The following is a 19,690-nucleotide window of genomic DNA, read 5'->3' as shown; positions in this document are numbered from 1 at the left end:
TGGTCACAATGAGCCCTGTCTGTGGGTGGATGGAGAACGGCCCCCCAGAGAGACCCCCATAGGACACCTGCCCGTTGGCACCTGCGGGGAGGAAGGAGGTCTGACAGTGGCCCAGAAGCATCCCCAGTGACTCATTCAGCTCCCAGCCCTACATCTGTCTGCTCTCAGCTCCCACCCGGGCTCACAGGCTGAGCAAGAGGGTGGGTTTGCTCCCTGGGGGCAGAGAGGTGTATGGGGGTCCCAGCCCAGCTGATGGAGGTGCACATGGCCCAAGGAGCCCTTAGAGAACAAAGGCCACTGGCTGGGGGGAGCAGAGGAAACCATAATCCCTGTTCCATTCTCAGCTTCTACCAGGATCCAGCCCGTCTCCCACCTCCAGGCCAGGTGCTGATCCTTCTCTCTGGTCAGCCAGGCTCTCCAGACCAGCAGAAGCAAGCAGGGTGTGCATCTCCCGATGGACCCTGATCGAACTGGGCAGCTCACCCCTGTGTGTGTCCTCACCCAGATCCCGGTCTGTGGCCAGCACCTGCAGCACCGGACTGCCTGCTGGCAGGTTCTCCATGATGTGGGCTTCGTACTCAGGTTTCTCAAAGGCAGGAGCCTCATCGTTGACGTCCAGCACCAGCACAGTCAGCAGCTGTGTGGCGGAGCGGCGTGGGAAGCCATGGTCCATGGCCACCACCGTCAGGTTGTGCTGTGCCACTTCCTCCCGATTCAGGGCTCGCACGATGGAAAGTGCACCTGTGGGCACAGCAGAGGGGCGAGCTGGGACCAGCGGTGCTGGGGCAAGCTGGGACCAGTAGCACTGGGGCTGAGAGCTCTCGGGACAGGTCTACTGTGAGGCTGCAGGCACTGGGGTCTGCTGGGACAGCCAGGTCTCAGAGACCAGCAACACTGTGCCAACCAAATACTGGGCTTGGGGCTCCCTGCACCCCTAATCTCCCTCCTCCAGGCTTCCCAGACCATGCTCTCCTCCCACGCACCATGCAACATCCCCATGTACTTCTGCACCCTCCTCAGCCTCCATGTTCCCAGTGTCCACGCTGCCACCCCTGCACACTCCTAGCCCTCACCAGTGCTGGGATTGAGGTGGAAGCGGCCGTCACCATTGCCTGCTCGCAAGGAGTAGCTCACACGTCCATTCTCTCCCAGGTCGCTGTCCTGGGCCACCACGTGCAGCGCCACGAAGCCCGTGGGCTGGTCCTCCATGATGCTGACAGTGGCCGGGGAGAGGAAGACGGGCGTGTTGTCATTCTCATCAGTCACAAACACGCGGGCGGTGACGGCGGCCGAGCGGCGCTGGCTGATGTTGCGGGCCTGGTCCGTGGCCTCCACCACCAGCAGGAAGGAGGCAGCAGCCTCCCGGTCGAGGCCCTGGCGCAGGGTCAGCTGCCCCGAGCGGCTGTCGAGCTGGAAGGGGGCCCCAGCGGGCTCCAGGTGCAGCAGGGCGTAGCGCACCTGGCTGTTGGGGCCTACCCCATCCCCATCCAGTGCCTGGAAGGTGAAGATGGAGGAGCCAGCCTGGGTATTCTCCGGCACCACGATGGTGATAGGGTCTTCAGGGAAGGTGGGCGCCTGGTCGTTGCAGTCCTGCACATGGATCTGGACCAGCACCAGCCGGCTGGAGGGATAGCCATGCTGCGTGTCCTCGGCACTCACCTGGAGCACATGCCGTGCCCCAGCTTCATAGTCCAGCTCCCGGGCAGCATAAATCTCCCCTGTCACACTGTCGACCACAAAGGTGCCGTCCCCACCACCTCCTACCACCGTGTAGGTCAGCTGTCCTCGTGCAGGAGCATCCGGGGGGGCCACCGAGCCAATCACAGACCCCGGCTTGACCCCCTCGAGAGGGTGCAGGGTCAGCATGGTGGCATCAGGCCGTGGCAGCACACGGGAGGATGGCAGCACCTGTGAGGAGAGGCAGCAGTGAGAGGCACACGCAGGGGGCTGTGTGCCAGGGCACATGCTGGAACACAGGAGGGTCCTTCTGGTCCTTGGGGTACACTTTTCACTGTGAAGGTGCCCAAGCCCTGGCACCAGAGAGGTGGTACAATCTTCAGCCTTGGACACAGCCAAAAGCCACATGGATGACCCTGCATAAGCAGGGGGCTGGACAAGGTGACCTCCAGAGGTGCCTTCCCTCAGCCACTCTTTGGGCCTGTGACAGTGTCAGATACCGCAAAGGCAACAGACAGCAGCAGAAACAATTCTGCAAACATGAGCAAGACTGGGCAAGAAGAGAGGTCATGCTCATCCCAATGGGATGTACAGGAAGAGAGAGAACCCAGTATGATCCCAAGATAAATAAATACTATCTCTAATTTTATTAGAGATACTGGAGTTAATTTGGGGATGAGGTGCACCTGTGGATAGGAGAGAGAATGCTGGAAAGGCCACCACAGTGTGATCTGAATGGAAAACCCACTGAAGAACTCAGCACACTCCTGTCAAGGAGCTGGGGAAAATGGGAATAACATCAAACCTGTCAGCCCAGAGGGGATCAAACCCAGTGACTGTCAAGCAAACCCTGTGTTACAGGGGTGCAAACCAGCACACTGGGGATGGCCAGCCTGGCCTCAGTGCTCTGGAGGCTCCAGAACAGCTTTGCTGACAAGAACAGTCACAGACATGGTGTAAAAAGGAAATGGTATCAAACATATTGTGGGTGGCTGAAGGCAGATGTGCCAGGCTAACACCAGGCTCTGCTCCTCGAGAGAACGTGGTGTATCGCACTCGCCTGCGCTGGAGCTGGGCTCTGCTATGGGAGCACACACAGAGCTCCCAAACTAACAGGGGAAAGGCACAGAGTGGGGACAGCTGTGTGACAGAAAGGGGAGTGATGGGCAGGGCTGGAGGGGATGGCACAGCATGGAGAGTCAAATGGTCCTGACACCTGCAAGGACAGTGACAGGAAGATGCGAAACAGTGTTTTGTGGGAGTGCCTTGATGGGGGGAACCAGGGTCTCTGCTGTTAAAGGAAGCTCATTACTAACAGAAGAGAAAGGACGTGGCTGTCCGGGCAGCACGAGGCAGGGAGTGCCAAAGTGACACAGATGTGAGGGACGTCCTGAGGGTCAGAACAAACACCCTGGGGGTCAGAACACCCATTTCAGTAGATGGTGGGAAGAATGGATGTCTCTGTGCAGGGAACCTCTGAATTCTTCCCTGTACCAAGGTATGTAGGACAGAATTGGCTGTCTGAGGCTTGATCAGAAGGCAGAACTGTGGTTGGCCGCTTTGGAAATGAGAACATGTGCAGGGGCAGATGGACTCATCTCTTCCCATTCCAGGTTCTCCACACGGATTTTAGGGCTGGATCAACAGCTGAGCAAGGGCAGAGGTCCCCGGAGATGAAGGTGGTGGAGGGTGAGGAGGTAGGGAGAAAGGCTGACAGGTAGCTGGAAGGTGTCCTTCAAGAGGCGAGTGAGGGGTAGATGGTACAGGGACAGGAGGAGCTGGGGTGCAGGGATGAGACGAGCTGGGATGCAGGGACAGGAGGAGCTGGAGTGCAGGGACAGGAGGAGCTGGGTACTGGGTACCTGGACGCGAACGATGGCTGACGTGCTGCGAGGCACCGCGCCGCGGTCGCTGGCTGTCACGGTGAAGATGTACTCGGCACGGTCAGCCCGGCGCAGAGCCGTGGCCGTCCGCAGCTCTCCAGTAGCCATGTGCAGGGTGAAACGCTCTGCCCAGGCTCCTGCAGAGAGAATTGAAATGCTGTCATGGAGAAGGGAGGGCAGGGCAGGGCAGGAAGGAAGGGCAGCACAGTGTGGGGGTCCTGGGCAGTGGGCACCCATCTGCCTGGGTGATGGCTGCAAGGCAGAGCAGCATCAACTCGCCAATTCTGGAGCTCGTACCTATCAGTGAGTAGATGATGGTCCCATTCTCCCCCTCGTCGGGGTCCTTGGCCTGCAGGGAGGCGACCAGAAGTCCCGATGGCTTCTCTTCCAGCACCTGCAGCACAGCCCAGGGAGCAGCTGAGTGGCACAGGGCACTCTTCAGATCACCCCCACAGCTCCCCAAGCATGGCACGGGGTCTGCACTCTCCTGCACCAGCCTTACACCTCACCCATCGCACAGACCCCCGGCAGGACCTACAGGTTGTGCCTGAGGCTGGAAACACGGAGGAGTCTGCAGTGACACTGGCCAGGGGAGGTTCTGCTTCCCTTTTGCCCTGTTTCACAACCTGCTCAGCAGGGTGGGGGGGCAATGCAGGGTTGTGGGAGGGCACTGTTTCACCCATGTTACACCCAGAGCCTCTGCAGATAGGAAAGTGCAGGGCTCCATGACAGTCCTGGTTCCCTCTGCCCCTTCAGCTGCCAATGCCAAGGCACGAGCCCTGACAGCCCAGTGCCAGCCTCCCTGGCCACAGCCAGTGATCTCCTCAGTTCCCACATCCAACCTGGGAGGTTTGCTACCTCTGGAAATGCAGCTAGCAGATATTCCTGGGCTCAGGCACCTTCACTCGGGGATTTTCCCTTCCCTCCTTTGTTCCTGCGTAGCACTGACTGCCTGTCTCTGAGCACTTTAGACCCATGTTTTATGCCAATGCAGCACAAGACCATTGAGAAATCAATCACACACATGCTCTGGTAACCCCACATCCTGAGGGGAGTTATCAGCTTCCCCTCAGAGACCACACATAACAGCATTGCACACAAACATCTTTCCTGGATAGTTATGGTACTGGACACATCCTCATCAATGCTCCTCAGCACCTGTCAGGTTTTGGGATCACCCTCAGCAAACATCCCTTTACTGCTGCAGACATGCCTCCTCCAGCACAGACTCCTTGGTGGAGCAGGATTCCTGCTTGGCACAGGCCCTGCAGTTCCTTCCATCCCAGCAGATGCCAAATTCCCACCCCAAGGGGACAGATCTCACATTTCCACGCTGTCAGCACATCCCAAGGCACAGACCACCTTCCAAGACCCAGATGTGCAGTGTGATCTGTGTCTCTTAATGCATTTAGGAAAGGGACAAGTGGAATCTGAGCAGGACTTTAGAGGAGAGGCTGCGGGCTCCCAAGTGGAGGTGAGGGCCAGGGCTGTTGCCCAAGCTGCTGGCACTGTGCTAGAGCCCTGGAAGGGAAGACCAGAGGAGCTGGACTCATTCAGCCAGGCCAAGCAGTGCTGGGACTGCACTCTGTAAACACTGGGAGAGGGAGGGAAATTCCAGAGAGAGAAGAGAGCTTTTTAAGCAAAAACACAATATTGGCACAAGAACAAATAAGTATAAAATGGTCAGAAATTAGTTTAGGCTGGAAATGAAGAGATGGTTTCTAGTACCAGATCAACGAATCTGGAACAGCCTTTCACAGCAGTGATGGAGGCACAGACCTAAATATAGCCTGGCCTTCGATGAAAGGAGAGCCTGCGTGGACACCTCTACGTGGGGCCACGCTTCGGAGCCCCTTCCAACCCCTCCCCACCACAGGCCAGGGCAGGGTCTGCCCTCACACTGTCCCTATTGCTCTCAGGGAGAGACACGACTGAGGCTCTTGCTCAGTGGGCAGGGACACGTTGCCCTCCCATGAGGAATTGGATCTCTTCAAGGAAGGCAGAGACTCGGCAGAGGAGTTACATGAGCAGCACTCACACAGCCCCATGTCCAAACGCCGGTTCAGCCGCTCAGAGAGGAATAAACAGCAATAGCAGTGGCCGTGCCTCTGCAAACTGGTGAGACAGTGGCAAGGCCACCTGAAGGTTGCTGCAAACACCAGCCTGGTTCCAAACTCACAGAGCCATTCTGGCCACAGGCACAGCTCTGGCAGAGGCTGGCAGTGGAAATACAGAGAAGATGTGAGAAACATGGTACGTGTGGAACAATCCTGCTGTGAACCTCCCCGGCTCCCAGCCTACTGTGGCTCAGACACTTCCTGAGCCACAGATCATATTTGTGTTCAACAGCCTTTGATGGATATTTTTTTCTTTCCATGAATTCATCTAGTTTTGAACGCATGCAACTTTGGGCAATGATTTCACAATTTAATTATGTTCTGCATGAAAAAGTGCTGCTTGTGTTTATTTTAAACCTGCTGCCTGGTCAGTTCTTATGGAGCTGCCCAGTCTTGTGTTGTAAAAAAGCAACTTCTCATTTCCCCATGACTCTCTGCACGCCTCTGTGATATTCCTGCAGCTTCATCCATGCCAAAGAATGTCCAAGTGTTTCTTTTCTGCATGGAAACCATTATCTGCCAGAGATCCCATTAACATCCTTTTCTGAACCATTTCTAGCACTTCTGCTCACTTCAGGAACGGAGCCGGGCAGAGAGAGTGGGCAGAATCTGAGGTGGTGTAATGATGTTTTCTTTCATTCTCTGTTCCTTTTCTAATTAAACTCAGAATCTGATTTGCCTCTTTGCCTGTGCGGAGCCTGCGGTGACACTTTCACAAAGCCACAGGCTTCTCCCCAAACTGAAGCAGCCAGTTCAGAACCCACCACTGTGTAAGTCCCATCAGTGTCTCTTTCCAGTCAGCAGCAGTGATTTCATCTCCCATCGTCTTTCCTGACTGAACAGTGAAACATGATTCTTCTACAGTTTTTCACTGGGAGCCCTCACCTTGATTGCTGTGAATAGACTAGTGACATCAACCTTCACCTCTTAGGAGGAAACAGAAGAACAGCAGCACCAGGGGCATCTCCTCCGTGCAAACAGACCCCTTTTTCCTTCCCTTTGTCCCTTCTTCCCTCTCCTAGTGACCATTCCCTGGGAGGATCCATTACTGCAGACTCCATGCAGAAACCCCTGGTCCTGCCAGCATGTCACCAATGTGCTTCAACTTAGAATTCCCCCCAGAAGACACTCCTCCAGCTGATGCTGGAAGGTGCTGACATGGAACCCTCCTCTGCTTTGCCTGATGCACACCAACATGAACACAGCACCAAGTATGTCTGAGGGAATCACAGAGCTTTGTGTTATCATCCAGTTTTCACTTTTCCCTCCAAGCCTCTCTTCTACACCCAAACCATGGCTAACAGTGGGCTCTTCCCGTGCTTCCTACCCCCATTTCCAGCAGGAGAGCTGCAAACCAAAGTGCCCAAACAGGTGTTTGCTCAGAGCTGCTGCAGCATTTACCTGCAGTCAGGGCTCTGAACCCATCCCAGCTTTGCCCCGTCCCCTGAAGGACATACCTGCTTTTGTGTTCCCTTTGTATAAGCAGAGCCCTCCTAAGCTGTAGCAGGGCACTTGCAGCACTTCGTGCCCCCAGACACTGGGATCAGCTGCAGATCCTGCCATGCAGCATGTCACAGGTGTCCCCACACAGGAGCAGGGCTCATATGGACCCTGGCTGCGAGCACTGCTGTGTTGCAGAGCCCGTCCAGCGCAGCCTCAGCCATGCCGTGGCTGGCTGCTCCCTCACCTGCTCTGGTCCCAGAGTGCTGCTCAGAGAGAGGGCAAGACTAACTGTCTTCTCTGCCTCCTTCAGGCCCTGGGAGATGCGTTCACCCAGGCCAAGCCCTGCTAGCAATGTTGCCAGCAGATCAGGGCACGCAAGAAGGCATCTGGGCAAGGGATGGCTGCACCCTGGAACATGAAGGGAAGCAGCAATGAACAGGGAAGGCCTGGCTGGAGCTGCAGAGTGTCCCCAGGTCCTGTGTCACCCAGATAGGCAGTGACCACCAACACAGATCTGCCTGCTCTGCAGGGGGTGCGTGGCTCAGGCAGCATCTGTGACAGAGAGTGGTTTCCACCACTGTGACGTGTGTGAGCCAGCCCCATGTGAGGGGCTTTGAGCACACAGCCTGACATGCAGTGTCCAGCCACAGGCTGTCCCTGTGCCAAGGAGATGAGGCCAGGGCTCTGGCTGCTCACTGTGCTCTGCTGCTGCCAGCGATCCTTGGTCGACTGCCATGAGCCCTTGCCCCTCATGCTGCTCTTAGGGACGTAGCAGAGCAGAGGCAGGCAGGTGCAAGGCTGGTCCTCACCCACTTCTCCTGAGCAGCACCCACATAACTGGGTCTGCAGCACATGCAGTGCCTGGTGAATGCTGCCACCAGAGTGCTGAGGGAAAGCTGGCAGCCACAGCGGACTCCCAGAAAACCACTGTGTGTGCCAAGCCCAGCTGTGCACTGCTTTCTCAACCTACCAGAAGTAAGGGTGGCTGTACCCAAAATCCCCAGAGCTAGGTGATGGCATCCTGCACCTTCCCACCCACAATTGCTTACCCTGGCTCTTCTGGGTCAGGTTCAGGGCTCCTCTTGCCATCCCTCCCTGCAGGCACATGCAAGCCAAGAGCTTCTGTCTGCTGGCCAGTCTTGCTGGTGCCAGAGCCCTCTGCAGCCCTTGCCTGCTCTGTCACCAGGATGTCTGCATTGCCCAAGGACATGCCCATCCTGCCATGTCTCAGTCAAATTTGCCAGACAGCCCTGGCTGCTGCATATGCATAGATCTGACTCGTGCCTGCTCATCTCCCACCCCAAAACTCTCCTGGGTGTCCCTACCCCTCCCTATCCCCCAGCAGAACTGCCTGTCCCATAACCAGAGGCTACCTGATCCCTGCCTCACCAGCTCTCCAGCCTGTGCCTCTACCTGCACGGGCAGCTCCTGACCACTGCCCACGTGGAGGAAAGCAGGAGCGTTGTCATTCTCATCCAGCACGGTGACATAGATGGTTCCGGTGGCACTGCGGGGCGGTGCTCCCCCATCCTGCACAATCACCAGGAGCTGGAAGCTGGACTGCTGTTCCCGGTCCAGGCTGTGCTTGGTGCTGACCTCTCCTGTGAGGGAGAATCCCAGAAGGGCTTGGGTTGGAAGGTACCTTCAAGCCCATCTTGTTCCACCCCGCTGCCATGGGCAGGGACACCTTCCATTAGACAAGGTTGTCCCAAGCCCTGTCCAACCTGGCCTTGAACACTTCCAGGGATGGGACAAGCACAAGAAGTGGGAACACGGAGAGGTGGGGACACAGCCCGAGCCCTCTCTTAGAGCAGAGCCTGTGCTCAGCTGTGTTGCTCAGGTGTGTTGCTGGAGCCCAGCATTGCAGGGGCAGGAAGGTGCCTATTCTGCTGCTGCACTGGCCTGTCTGCCATCACTGCTGTCCTGTCATGGGCTTTCCCACCAGTCAGCCCCACCTAGAAAGCCGGGAGTCTCTCACCTGTCTGTGTGTGGATAAGGAAGTTGGGATCGTGCTGGAGCAGGCGGTAGGTGAGCCGGCTGTTCTGCCCCGCGTCCCGGTCGCTGGCCGTCACCCTCCCCACGCTGCTGCCAGGAGCCTGGTTCTCCGGCACGGTGAAGAAGTACCGCTCCTCGCTCAGCCGAGGGCTGTTGTCGTTCTCATCAGTGATGCTGATTCGCACGGTGCTGGTGCCAGTTTTGCGGGTGTCCCCCGCAGCCCCACTGCCTCCCACCGAGGCCAGCACCGTCAGCACGTACAGGTCCCGCATCTCCCGGTCCAGGGCGCTTTTGACGTACAGCCAGCCGCTCTCGGGCATGATGCCGAAGCTAGCAGCGTCCCCGTCTGCACGCAGGTGGTAGGTAAGGGCTGTGGATTCCACATCGTGTGCCAGGGCCCTCACCTGCAGGAAACGGGTGGAGACGGGGACACCTTCCTGCACCTCCACGCGGTAGGTGAGAGTGTCAAAGATGGGCCCGTTGTCATCCTCGGCTTGCACGTGCACCAGCAGCGTGAAGGTGGAGCTGAGCTGTGGGACGCCGCTGTCCCGGGCCACGATGGCCAGGCTGTAGGCTGAGCTGGCCTCAAACTGCAGGGCCCCAAGGAGCCGCACCGCCCCCGAGGTGCGTTCCACGCTGAAGGTGCCCTCACCCCCTGACACCAGCTCGAAGGTCACCTGGCCGTTGGCACCGCTGTCACGGTCCTCGGCCTGCACGGTGTAGACTGTAGTCCCAGGTTCTGTGGCCTCTGGCAGCAGGATGGAGTCGGAGGGGCTTGGGAATGCCGGCACATTGTCATTCACATCTGACACAGAGATCTTCACGCGTGTGTTGCTGTAGGCAGGGGGTGAACCGCTTCGGGCCTGGACATCCAGGATGAGGACTGCCTGGGACTCGTGATCCAGAGGCATGCTGGTGCGGAGCTGCCCCGAGGCCGAATCAATGGAGAAGTAGCCATGAGGATCCCCCGAGGAGATGGAATAGAAGATGTCATCAGCATGACCTGTGGACAAAGGGATGGAGACAGGAGGAATGACAGCAGGCTGGGCAGCGCTGGCTGTGCCGGAGCTGGTCTGAGATGTCCAGCAGCACTGTGCCCATGCTCATGGATGCATAGGTGTGTGTATAGACATGGGTAAGCACACATACTGAGCTGGGTGACAATCATAGGGTGCACCTTCAGACGTGTGTGCGTGGAGCTCCCAGAGCAGGGCTGCTCTGTGAGGAAGTGTGGTGGGTGCTGGACCTTCAGGATGGTGAGGGGACAGGGAAAGTGACGGCATGCGAAAGGGACGATGCCTTACCTGGCGGGTTGTGGGCCTGGACAGCCCCCACGCTGACGCCCTGCGACGTGTCCTCGGGCACAGTGAAGAAGTACTGAGCTTGCTCAAAGACAGGAGGTGAGACCGTGCCCTCCACGATGCTGATGTTCACCCGGGCGTTTGGCTGTGCCTGCAAGCCCCCCCCGTCCTGTGCAGAGATCACCAGCTGCACCAGGGTGTTGGCTTTGCCGCTCAGGGACCATGACAGGGAGATGACACCTGGGGAAGAAAGCCATTGATGGGGCACTATGCTGCACCCCTGTCTGTCACTTGGCTCCAGGGGATAGACCAACCCATAAGCTGGAAAAGACAGATCAGAGGGGACAGGAAACAATGTGAATCATAGAGGGAGCTTGCTATGGAAGCTGGAGTGAAGGAGAGGAGCCTTCCCAGGAAAGCCTACCCAAATACTCCCCACTCAACCTTACACCCAGCCCTGAGCTAAGCAGTGGTACAGGCTGAGGGACACGAGCCAGAGGGTAGGTCTTGGGAGAGAGAAAGGAGGGGAGAGGGCTTTCTAATGTGGGGCACAGGGTGAGAGTCATGACACAGCAGGTGGGTCCTGGGCTATGGGGAGGCTTTGGGACTGAAGTACCATAATTGACAGGCCCTATGAAGGAGGTGACCTTGTGTTAGGAGGACTGGTAGTGCCTGTCTCATCCCAGTTACCTGCAGGGAACTTGGGAACAGTTTGCAGATCCCTCAATGCACCTTCCTGTCCCGCTGAGAGCCCCCGCCACCGCACGCTCATGCACCCACCTCCCCAGCAGAAATTGCTCTGTCTTCAATGGCCAACGCAAGGCAGAGCAGACACAGCCAGTGAGAATGGTGGAACCAAGAGTGACAGATACGGAGGAGAGTTAACTGAGCCGGGGAGAGGAGGGAACTGGCAGGGACAAGAAACAAACCAGGATACGGCTCGATGGGGCAAAGCATCAGCACGCAGGAGGAAAGGCACAGTGAGTCAGGGATGGGGAAGGGGGGAGAGGAAGGAAGATGGCACAAATGAGGAACAGAGCAGGGAGCAGAAACAAGAGGTCAGGGACTGAATCTGGGAAGGGGCTGCCAGAGGCTCAAGAAGTCAAACAGAGAATGATGTGGCAGGGAAAAGAACAGGCATACTCCGGAGGCAGATTGTACTGCTGAGGTGTCCAAGCATTGATACACAGGCTTGCTTTGACATTTCCCATATCACAATGCTCTGGTTTCTGCCTGCTCTGGCTCCCTGACAGCTCTCACCTGTGTCCTTGTTGAGGGAGAAGAGCGGGGGCGAGTTTCCCAGCACAATGCGGTAGGTCACTCTCCCATTCAGCCCCTCGTCCTTGTCGTTAGCAGTGACACGCAGCACAGCTGTCCCTGGCATGCTCTGTGTGCTGATGCTGGCAGCGTACTCCAGCGGGTAGAACACTGGCCGGTTGTCATTTGTGTCCTCCAGGAACACTTTCACGTACACCATGGAGTTCAGGCCGCCCTGCAGAGGGACTAGGTCAGAGACAGTGCAAGGGCAGCAGCATCCCTTGCACAATGCTGAGGCAGCAGCACCGCGTCCCACGGCCTCACCAGCACTCACCCCATCCACAGCAGTGATGGTGAAGTCGTAGGCAGACGTGCCCTCGTCGCGGTCCAGGGGCTGCTCCGTGCACAGCTGCCCCGAGTGCTTGTCAATGCTGAACTGCGTGGGGACAACGCTGCCGATGCCGGAGCCAATGGAGTAGGAAAGAGAGCCAAACGCGCCACTGTCTGCATCTGTGGCTGTCACCTGGGTCAGGGAGGGTACTACCTTAGCAGAGCAGACCACCAGCCAGACCCAGCCCTGCCCCATCACCACACCCCACTGCCACCCTCTGCTCTATGGTCCACAGCCACCACACCGTCCTCAGAGAAGATCATCGTGATGCAGAGTGACAGTGACTGTCTCAAGCCTGCAGCTCTTGTCCCACACCAGCCACCGCTTCCCCTGCAGCCCTCCCTGCAGCAGGACAGGGCTCCCAGGGCTCACTGATGCAGACAGTGCCGTGGGCAGTGTTGTCCGCAGCTGAGGCACCCTAGGATCAGCCTGTGCTGGCGGGCCCCTGTGAGGGGACATAGAGGAGGGGGAGCACTGTGTGCAAGAGCTGCACTCTGTTTTCTATCTCCAGCACTGCTGTGGGTTCCTCACCACCCAGGTGGCAACTCCCTTCTACACCTCTGGGGCAACATCCATCAGCCAGGTCAACAGACTTGCCTTGGCAAAAGAAAAGACCATAGGGACAGGGGGAACAGAAAGGCCCAGGCTCACCAAGATGCCAAGGACCTCACAGTCAAGCACCCCCATTGCCCCCCACATGATCAGCCAGCCAGGGACAACCTGCACGGCAGCAGCAGCTGCCCCTGCCTCTCTGTTCCTTCTTTTCTCAAAGACACTCGGGATGGGACAGGAAGAAAGCCAACCCCCTGTCACCAGAGCCCTGGCTCTGTCCTGCTTTCAGAGCTCTGTATCCAGCAGCCCCGGGTGCTGGGGATGAGGATGGAGAGTGGCATTGCCCTGTGACAGCCCAGCCTCACTCAGCCTGGGGCACAAGAACTGAACCCACCACGACAGACACAGCAGGAGGATGAATGCTGCTCCCTGCTTGCCCACCTCAGTTCCTCCTACGGCTCCTACAGAGCTCAGGTCAGCAGGAACCAACTCCTGACCCCACATCCCTGCCCACAGCTCCTCCACCAGCTGGGAGCTCGGCAGAGAACAAAGCTGGGGGATGGAGCCGGGGGGAGGCAGCTGGGCCAGGCCCGGGTGAAGTGGAGTTCAGGCCTCGTCAGCCACAGCTCCTCCCTGCAGCGGCCATGGGGCCTCGGCTCCCGCGCGAGGAACGCCGGCGCGCGCCAAGGAGAGGGCCCGGCTGGGGGCCGCGAAGCAGGCACGGGGGACCGGAGGGACAGGCCAAGGGAACACGGAAAGGCGTGGGCATCGAGGCCGAAAGTCAACGGCCGGGGGCAGGGGTCGGCACCACCTGCCCTGCCAGGAAGGAGGACAGCACTGCAACACCCCGGCAGCGCCTCGGTGGCTGCGTCTGAGGGGCTGCCTGCACGGAGAAGCTCAGAGCACATCTCCAGTGAGCACCAGGCTCCTGTGCAGAGGATCTGCTTCCCAGCTCTGCAGCAGCTGCCAGAAGAAGCACCATGGAACAGGATCCCCCCCCTCCCTGCTCCAGCTGCAGAGCACTCAGAGACACAGGTGTCATGACAAAGCTGGGTCAGGAGGCACTTTGGGAAACTGGATCCATCTGCTCCTCTGGAGCTCACCCTTCCCTCTGTAGCCCCAGCCTCCCTTGCTGGGGAGCTGCTCATTGGAGAGTACAAATCTGACCTCACTGACATCACTGGAGCTCATCTGAAGGGTACCAGCGGAGTGGCTCCATGTTGGCTGTTGTAACTGGGGTACAGCCCCAGACCCACACCCCGGTGTGCAACTGGGCCTGGCCTTGTCTCCCTTGGATGGGTGATGCTAAAGTGGTGCCCAGAGAAAAGCCACAGGAACAGGAAATACTTGCTGGAGCAGGTAATGGTGTTGGCTCAGTTTGGGGCCGCTGAACACTTTGCTTTGTGCTCTGCCACTGTGTGCAGGAGGGAGGCTGTGGCCGGCACACCCCCAGCCCCAGCTCCCTGCCCACAGACCGCTGACATCCCATGTGTGCATCCCGTGGGATGGGGCTGGCTGCCTGCCTGCGGGCCGCCCACACTCAGCAGGGCCTGACTGAGGCCCAAGGGCAGCAGGATCCCCCATACAGCTGGGTGATGTCTCCTGGGGACTCCTGAGAGACATCACAGGGGTCCACCAGCCACCAGGTACGGCAGCCACCTCATTTCAGCTGGCACACAAGGCTGCAGGCTCAGAGCACACACGGTCTGGGAAACGGACACATTTTTAGCTGTGAGGGTAATTAGCCACCAGAAGGGCTCATCAAGGCCTGCGGTGAGTTCACCACTCCTGGAAATTTTTAAAACAAGTCTGGACATTTTTCCAGGAACTTTGCTAGAAGCTAACGCAGGACAGCCCCAGGCTCTGTATTTAGCATCCACCCCAAATCTTGAATCCACAGCTGGTTTTACTGTAGCTCACTCATGAGACTCCTGATGTTTGCCTGAAAAACAGAGGGAAATGGGGTCAAGCTGCCTATGGAACTGCCCAGGAAACACTCCACTGGGGCTGTGCCAGTCCTGCTCCTTGAATATGTGGGAGCAGGAGTCAGAGCTCTGAGCCTGAATGGAGCCTTTACAGCCCCCTCATCTCTGACTTTTGAATGGAGTCCCCACAGCCACTAAAGGCTTTAAGCACAAGGACATCAATGCTCTGCCAGGAAATCCCTGAAATAAAGCTGCCAAGGAGGCAGCAGTACCTGGGGAAGCCAGGATCACAGACCCCTGATCTCACAAAGAATTCCAATGTCCCTGGCCAAGCAGGGGTGGCACACAGCTGGATCTGCTGTTCACTAGAAGGGAGCACTGATTGGGGATGTGGCAGTTGGCAGCAGGTGTGACTGCAGTGGCCATGGATCAGCAGGTGCAGAATCCTAAAGGGAGTGAGGAAGGAGAGAAACAGAGTACACACCCTGGAGTGCAAGAGAGATTTCAGCTTATACAAGGAACTAGTCGATGGGAGGGATCCCATGGGAGGCAGCGCTGAAGGCCAAGGGAGCTCAGGAAAGCTGGCAAGCCTTCAGGACAGCACAGTGCAGAACAGTCCATCCTAGTGCTCAGGAAAGCAAGGAGACATGTCAGCAGATGGCCTTGGCTAAGCAGGGGCCTCAGGGCTCAGCTGCCATGCAAAAGGCAATGTATGCTAAGAGAATTGGGATTGTTCAGCCTGGAGAAGGGAAGGCTCTGGGGTGACCTGATTGCAGCCTTCCAGTACCTGAAGGGAGCTGGCAAGAAAGATGGAGAGAGACTATTTACAAGGGCCTGGAGTGACAGGACAAGGGGGAATGGCTTCCCACTGACAGAGAGTAGGTTTACATTAAATATTGGGAAGGAATTCTTCCCTGTGAGGATAGTGAGGCCCTGGTACAGGCTGCCCAGAGAAGCTGTGGCTGCCCCATCCCTGGAAGTGTCCAAGGCCAGGTTGGACGGGGCTTGGAGAAACCTGGGCTGGTGGAAGGTGTCCCTGCCCATGGCAGGGAGGTGGAATGAGATGAGCTTTAAGGTCTCTTCCAATCCCAACCATTCCATGATTCTATGAGATGGGAGGTGGGTATGGAGGCAAACTACACAGTATGAATTTACAACCATCACCAGGCATGTCAGGAGGGTGTCAGCAAAGTCAAAGTTCAAGTCGGGTTGAGAATTGCAAGGCGAACTGAGGGTGCCAAAAAGAGCCTCTACCACTGCAGGGGTAGGAAAAGGCTGAAGAAGGGCCCATTTCCAAGTGTGGTGGGTGATTTAGTGACAGCAGGCACAGATAAGACTGGGACACTCGATGCCTCCTCCACCTTGGTCTCCACCAGTTTCCCAGGCCTCCATGCTGTTCAAAAGGGTTCAGAGCTAACAGAGAGGGGTGAAGATGGAGTCAGGATTTCTTTAATGAAGTTGATCCACATGAATCCATGGGACTCAACAGGCTGCATCAACGGATGCTGACAGAAATGGATTTATAGGGCTGCTCTTCACATGTGGTGGAGATCAGGGGAGATTCCTGACAACTGGAGGGAAGTAAATATCACACCCCACCTTCAACAAAGGCCAAAAGGATCATCTGAGGATCTAAATTCTTGTCAGCCACACTTTGGTCCCTGGGAGAATCATGGAGTGACTTCTCTCAGAGCGTGTTTTTGGCCACATGGAGTATCCTGGGAGGGAAGAGCCATCATGGATTGACTGTCCTGTTTGCCCTCTGTGATGTTACAGTGATGGGATGTGGGGTCAAAGGGCTGACAGCTGTGGATGATGGTTGCCTTGACTTTAGGAAGGATTTCGACACCTTCTCCCACAATCCTCATATCCAAGGCAGGATGATACAGCTTGGAGGGCTAGACAACCAGGTGGGTGAAAGACAGGTTGGAAGGCAGGCTCTGAGGGGAGAGGTTCATGAGCTGTGCTCTGCCAGGAAGTGGTGATGAGGGAAAGGAGCTGGACGAAAGTGACAGATGAACTACATCCTTTCTGTCACATAATGGATGCAAATGAACTGGCATGTGCCCTTGGGACCAGAGGATGTGTTAAGGAACTCAGGGGATGAACCCGATGCTGTGTTTTGAAACCTTTTCCTTGATAGGTGTAGAAGAGGATGCTATCACGGGTTGGGGGGAGGCTCAGGGAACACACCTGGGGCACTTTCTGCTGAAATCACCCACTGAACAGTGTAATTACATGGAAACGCAGCTGCTGGCATCCAGTTCCCAACTGGATTTTAATCCGGCCAGGGATGTCAAAGTCAAGATGAAGAGCTTCTATAAGTGCATCAGTGACAAAAGGAAGGCTAGGTAAAATACAGGACCCCAGATGAAGGAGATGGGGAACCTGGTGACACAAGACATATAAAAGATTGGGGTACTTAATGCCCTCTCTACCCTAGTCTTTGCTAGTAAGAGCAGTCTTCAGAAATCCTAGGCCCCAGAGACCGGGATGGAAGCTGGAGCAAGGAAGATAGACCACTGGTTGAAGACAAACAGGTCACTGAATTCCTAAGCAAACTGGACATGTGTTCTGGGCACCCATGAGTGCTGAGGGAGCTGGCAGATGCCACTGTTAGGCCCCTCACAATAATCGTTTCTCAATCACAGTGTTTGGGAGGAGTGCCTGAAATCTGCAGGAAGGTAAATCTCTCTCCTATCTTCAAGAGTAAGCAGCAGGATTCACTGGTCTACTCTGGCCTCCAATCGGGAGGCCTGGAGACACACCATCTATAATGCTGCTGCTTCCTTTGAGAACGCACGTGGGATCACTCTCGAGGAGAAAAGACAACACAGAAAGAACCGTGCCTTGCCGATCCCATCCAAGGAGTCTTTCTGCTGTGCCTTTTGCAACCGGACTTGTCTATCTCACATTGGCCTCTTTAGCCACCAGCGTGCTTGTAGCAAATGTGGGTAGAGTCCTTCCCAAATCTTTGTTTGTGAAGCCTAGCCATGATGACAGGTAACTACAGACCAGTCAGCCCCACCTTGATCCCTGGGAAACTGATGGAGCAGCTAATCCTGGAAATCATATCTATGCACAGGAAGAACAGGAAAATCATCAGGAGTGGTGAGCATGGTTTCTCCCAAAGGCAAATCATGCTTCACCCACTTGATAAACAACTGGTAGATGACGAAAAAGGAGTGGATATTGTCTATCTGAACTTCAGGAAGTTCTTTCACACTCTCCCCCCTAAGATCCTCATGGAGGAGCTGTTGGTGAATGGGCTGGATGAGCCAACAGTGAGGTTGGCTGGAAACGGGCTGAATGGCTCCTGTCCAGAGAGTGGTGATCAGGGGCACAACACCTACTTGGAAGCCAGTAACTGGCAGTGTACCCCAGATGTCAATCCTGGGTCCAGTCCTGTTTGGAATCTTCATTAATGACCTGGATGATGGGGCTGTGCATAGCCTCCCCTCAGCACATATGCGGACAACCTCAAATTGGGAGGAGTAGCCTGATCTGCCAGAGGGTCGTGATGCGCCCAGAGGGACCTCGACAGGCTGGAGAGATGGACGAGAGGCCTAGCAAAGTTTTACACGGGGAAGTGCAAAGTTCTGCCCTGGGGAAGCAACAGTCCCCTGCACTAATATACGCTGGGGGCCACCCCACTGGAAAGCAGCCTGGCAAAAGAAGCCCTGGGGGTCCTGGTGGGTGCCAAGTTGAAGATGAGACAGCAAGGTGTCCTTGCTGCAAGGAAGCAGAATGGTATCCTGGGCAGCATCGGGAGGACTGTGGTCAGCAGGTCAGGGAGGAGATCCCGCCCCCCTGCTCAGCGCTGGTGAGGCCAGAGCTGGAGGCGCTGGGTCCACTGTTGGCTCCCCAGTACAGGAGAGAGATGGCCACACTGGAAAGAGTCCAGTGAAGGGCCACGAAGATAATGAAGGGACTGAAGCAAATCTCCTGTGAAGAAAGGCTAAGGGAGTTGGGATGGTTCAACCTGGAGAAGAGAAGGGGTATCATCCATATATGAAAGAAGACAACAAGAGGATGGAGCCAAGCTCTTGTCAGTGGTGCCCAGTGCCAGGATCAGAGGCCATAGGCACACAGTAAAACACAGGAGGGTCCCTCCGAAAATCAGGGAGCACTTTCCCACTATGAGGGTGACCAAGCTCTGTCACAGGTTGCCCAGGGAAGTGGTGACATCCTGGGCAAACAATTCTGGATGGTGCTGCTTGTGCATGGGGGGGGTTTACTAGATTATCTCAAGAGGTCCCTTCCAAACACAACCATTCTGTGATCTCCAAAGACCCTCCTAAACACCCCAGTTCCCCATTGAGCTCCAATTGTCCAAGAGAGTTGATCTGCTTCCCCAGCCCTGCACGACAGCCCTGACCACACTGGGCAGCAGCACCTGCTACCTGCCCCTCCTTCCTCCCAGGTGTGGTGAGAAGACTTAGTTGGAGTGCCCTGCAGCTGGTCAGAACAACACCTGGTGGGAGTGCTGTGGCCACCACGGAGCAGAAGAGGACGACACAAGAGAGCAGCAAGATGGCTCAGGGCTAGGCAGAAAGGAGCCAGAGCACCAGCCTTAGAAAAGGAAGCGGGGTCCTGGGCTAGTGTGCCTCTCCCCACTGCATTGAGAACTGGGAGGGCAGAGATGGGCATCGAGGCCTTGCTATTTCACACTCTCCTCCCAGTTCCCCAGCAAGACAGGAGCCAAGGCACTACAGACATCTTCCATTCCCCAGAGATGGGGATGGATTAAGTGCAGCCCCACACCGGGGTCCTCAGCTGCATTGCCTCCCCTTCCCACAGACTCATCTCGAGGGCAGCACCAGAGTCCCTCACCCAGAGCCATCCCTTGCCTTCACAGCCCTGCTGCTGAGCTGTGTGCCCCTGCGCAGCCCGCAACGCTGGAAAGCAATTGAGCACTGCTGAGCAGCTCGGGCCTCCGTTCCCTGGCTGTCCTCCCCGCTCCAGCCAGCGCAGTCGCAGGCAGGGAGCTCATCTGGAGCCTGGCCCTGGCTGGGGTTCTGCTGCGCACATGTTACACTGTGGCTTTGGCAAACATCTGGCCCTGGGCTCCCTCCCCTCCGAGTGACGGCTCTTGGTGGGAGAGGAGGGGAGGCTGGCGCCAGTGTGGTCAGCGATCCCACGCACGGCT

General features: G+C 56.8%; 1 protein-coding gene across 1 annotated transcript in view; it reads right to left on the bottom strand.

Moving 5' to 3' along the window:
• Nucleotides 1-19,690, bottom strand: part of DCHS1 (dachsous cadherin-related 1) — a 47,135-nt gene that overhangs the window by 13,078 nt on the left and 14,367 nt on the right. The window contains exons 3-12 of the mRNA XM_029965745.1: nt 12,008-12,196; nt 11,677-11,908; nt 10,420-10,656; nt 9,099-10,118; nt 8,534-8,721; nt 3,858-3,954; nt 3,540-3,697; nt 1,074-1,908; nt 502-741; nt 1-81 (exon numbers count right to left, since the gene is read on the bottom strand). Coding sequence (XP_029821605.1) covers nt 1-81; nt 502-741; nt 1,074-1,908; nt 3,540-3,697; nt 3,858-3,954; nt 8,534-8,721; nt 9,099-10,118; nt 10,420-10,656; nt 11,677-11,908; nt 12,008-12,196 — 3,277 coding nt within the window. The remainder of the gene's footprint in view (nt 82-501; nt 742-1,073; nt 1,909-3,539; nt 3,698-3,857; nt 3,955-8,533; nt 8,722-9,098; nt 10,119-10,419; nt 10,657-11,676; nt 11,909-12,007; nt 12,197-19,690) is intronic.

This window comes from Manacus vitellinus, unplaced genomic scaffold, assembly GCF_001715985.3.
Source record: "Manacus vitellinus isolate BGI_N305 unplaced genomic scaffold, ASM171598v3 scaffold_119_pilon, whole genome shotgun sequence".
NCBI classification, from domain to species: domain Eukaryota; kingdom Metazoa; phylum Chordata; class Aves; order Passeriformes; family Pipridae; genus Manacus; species Manacus vitellinus.
Note: the sequence above shows the minus strand (reverse complement) of the source record. Positions and strands in the feature narration are given on the sequence as shown.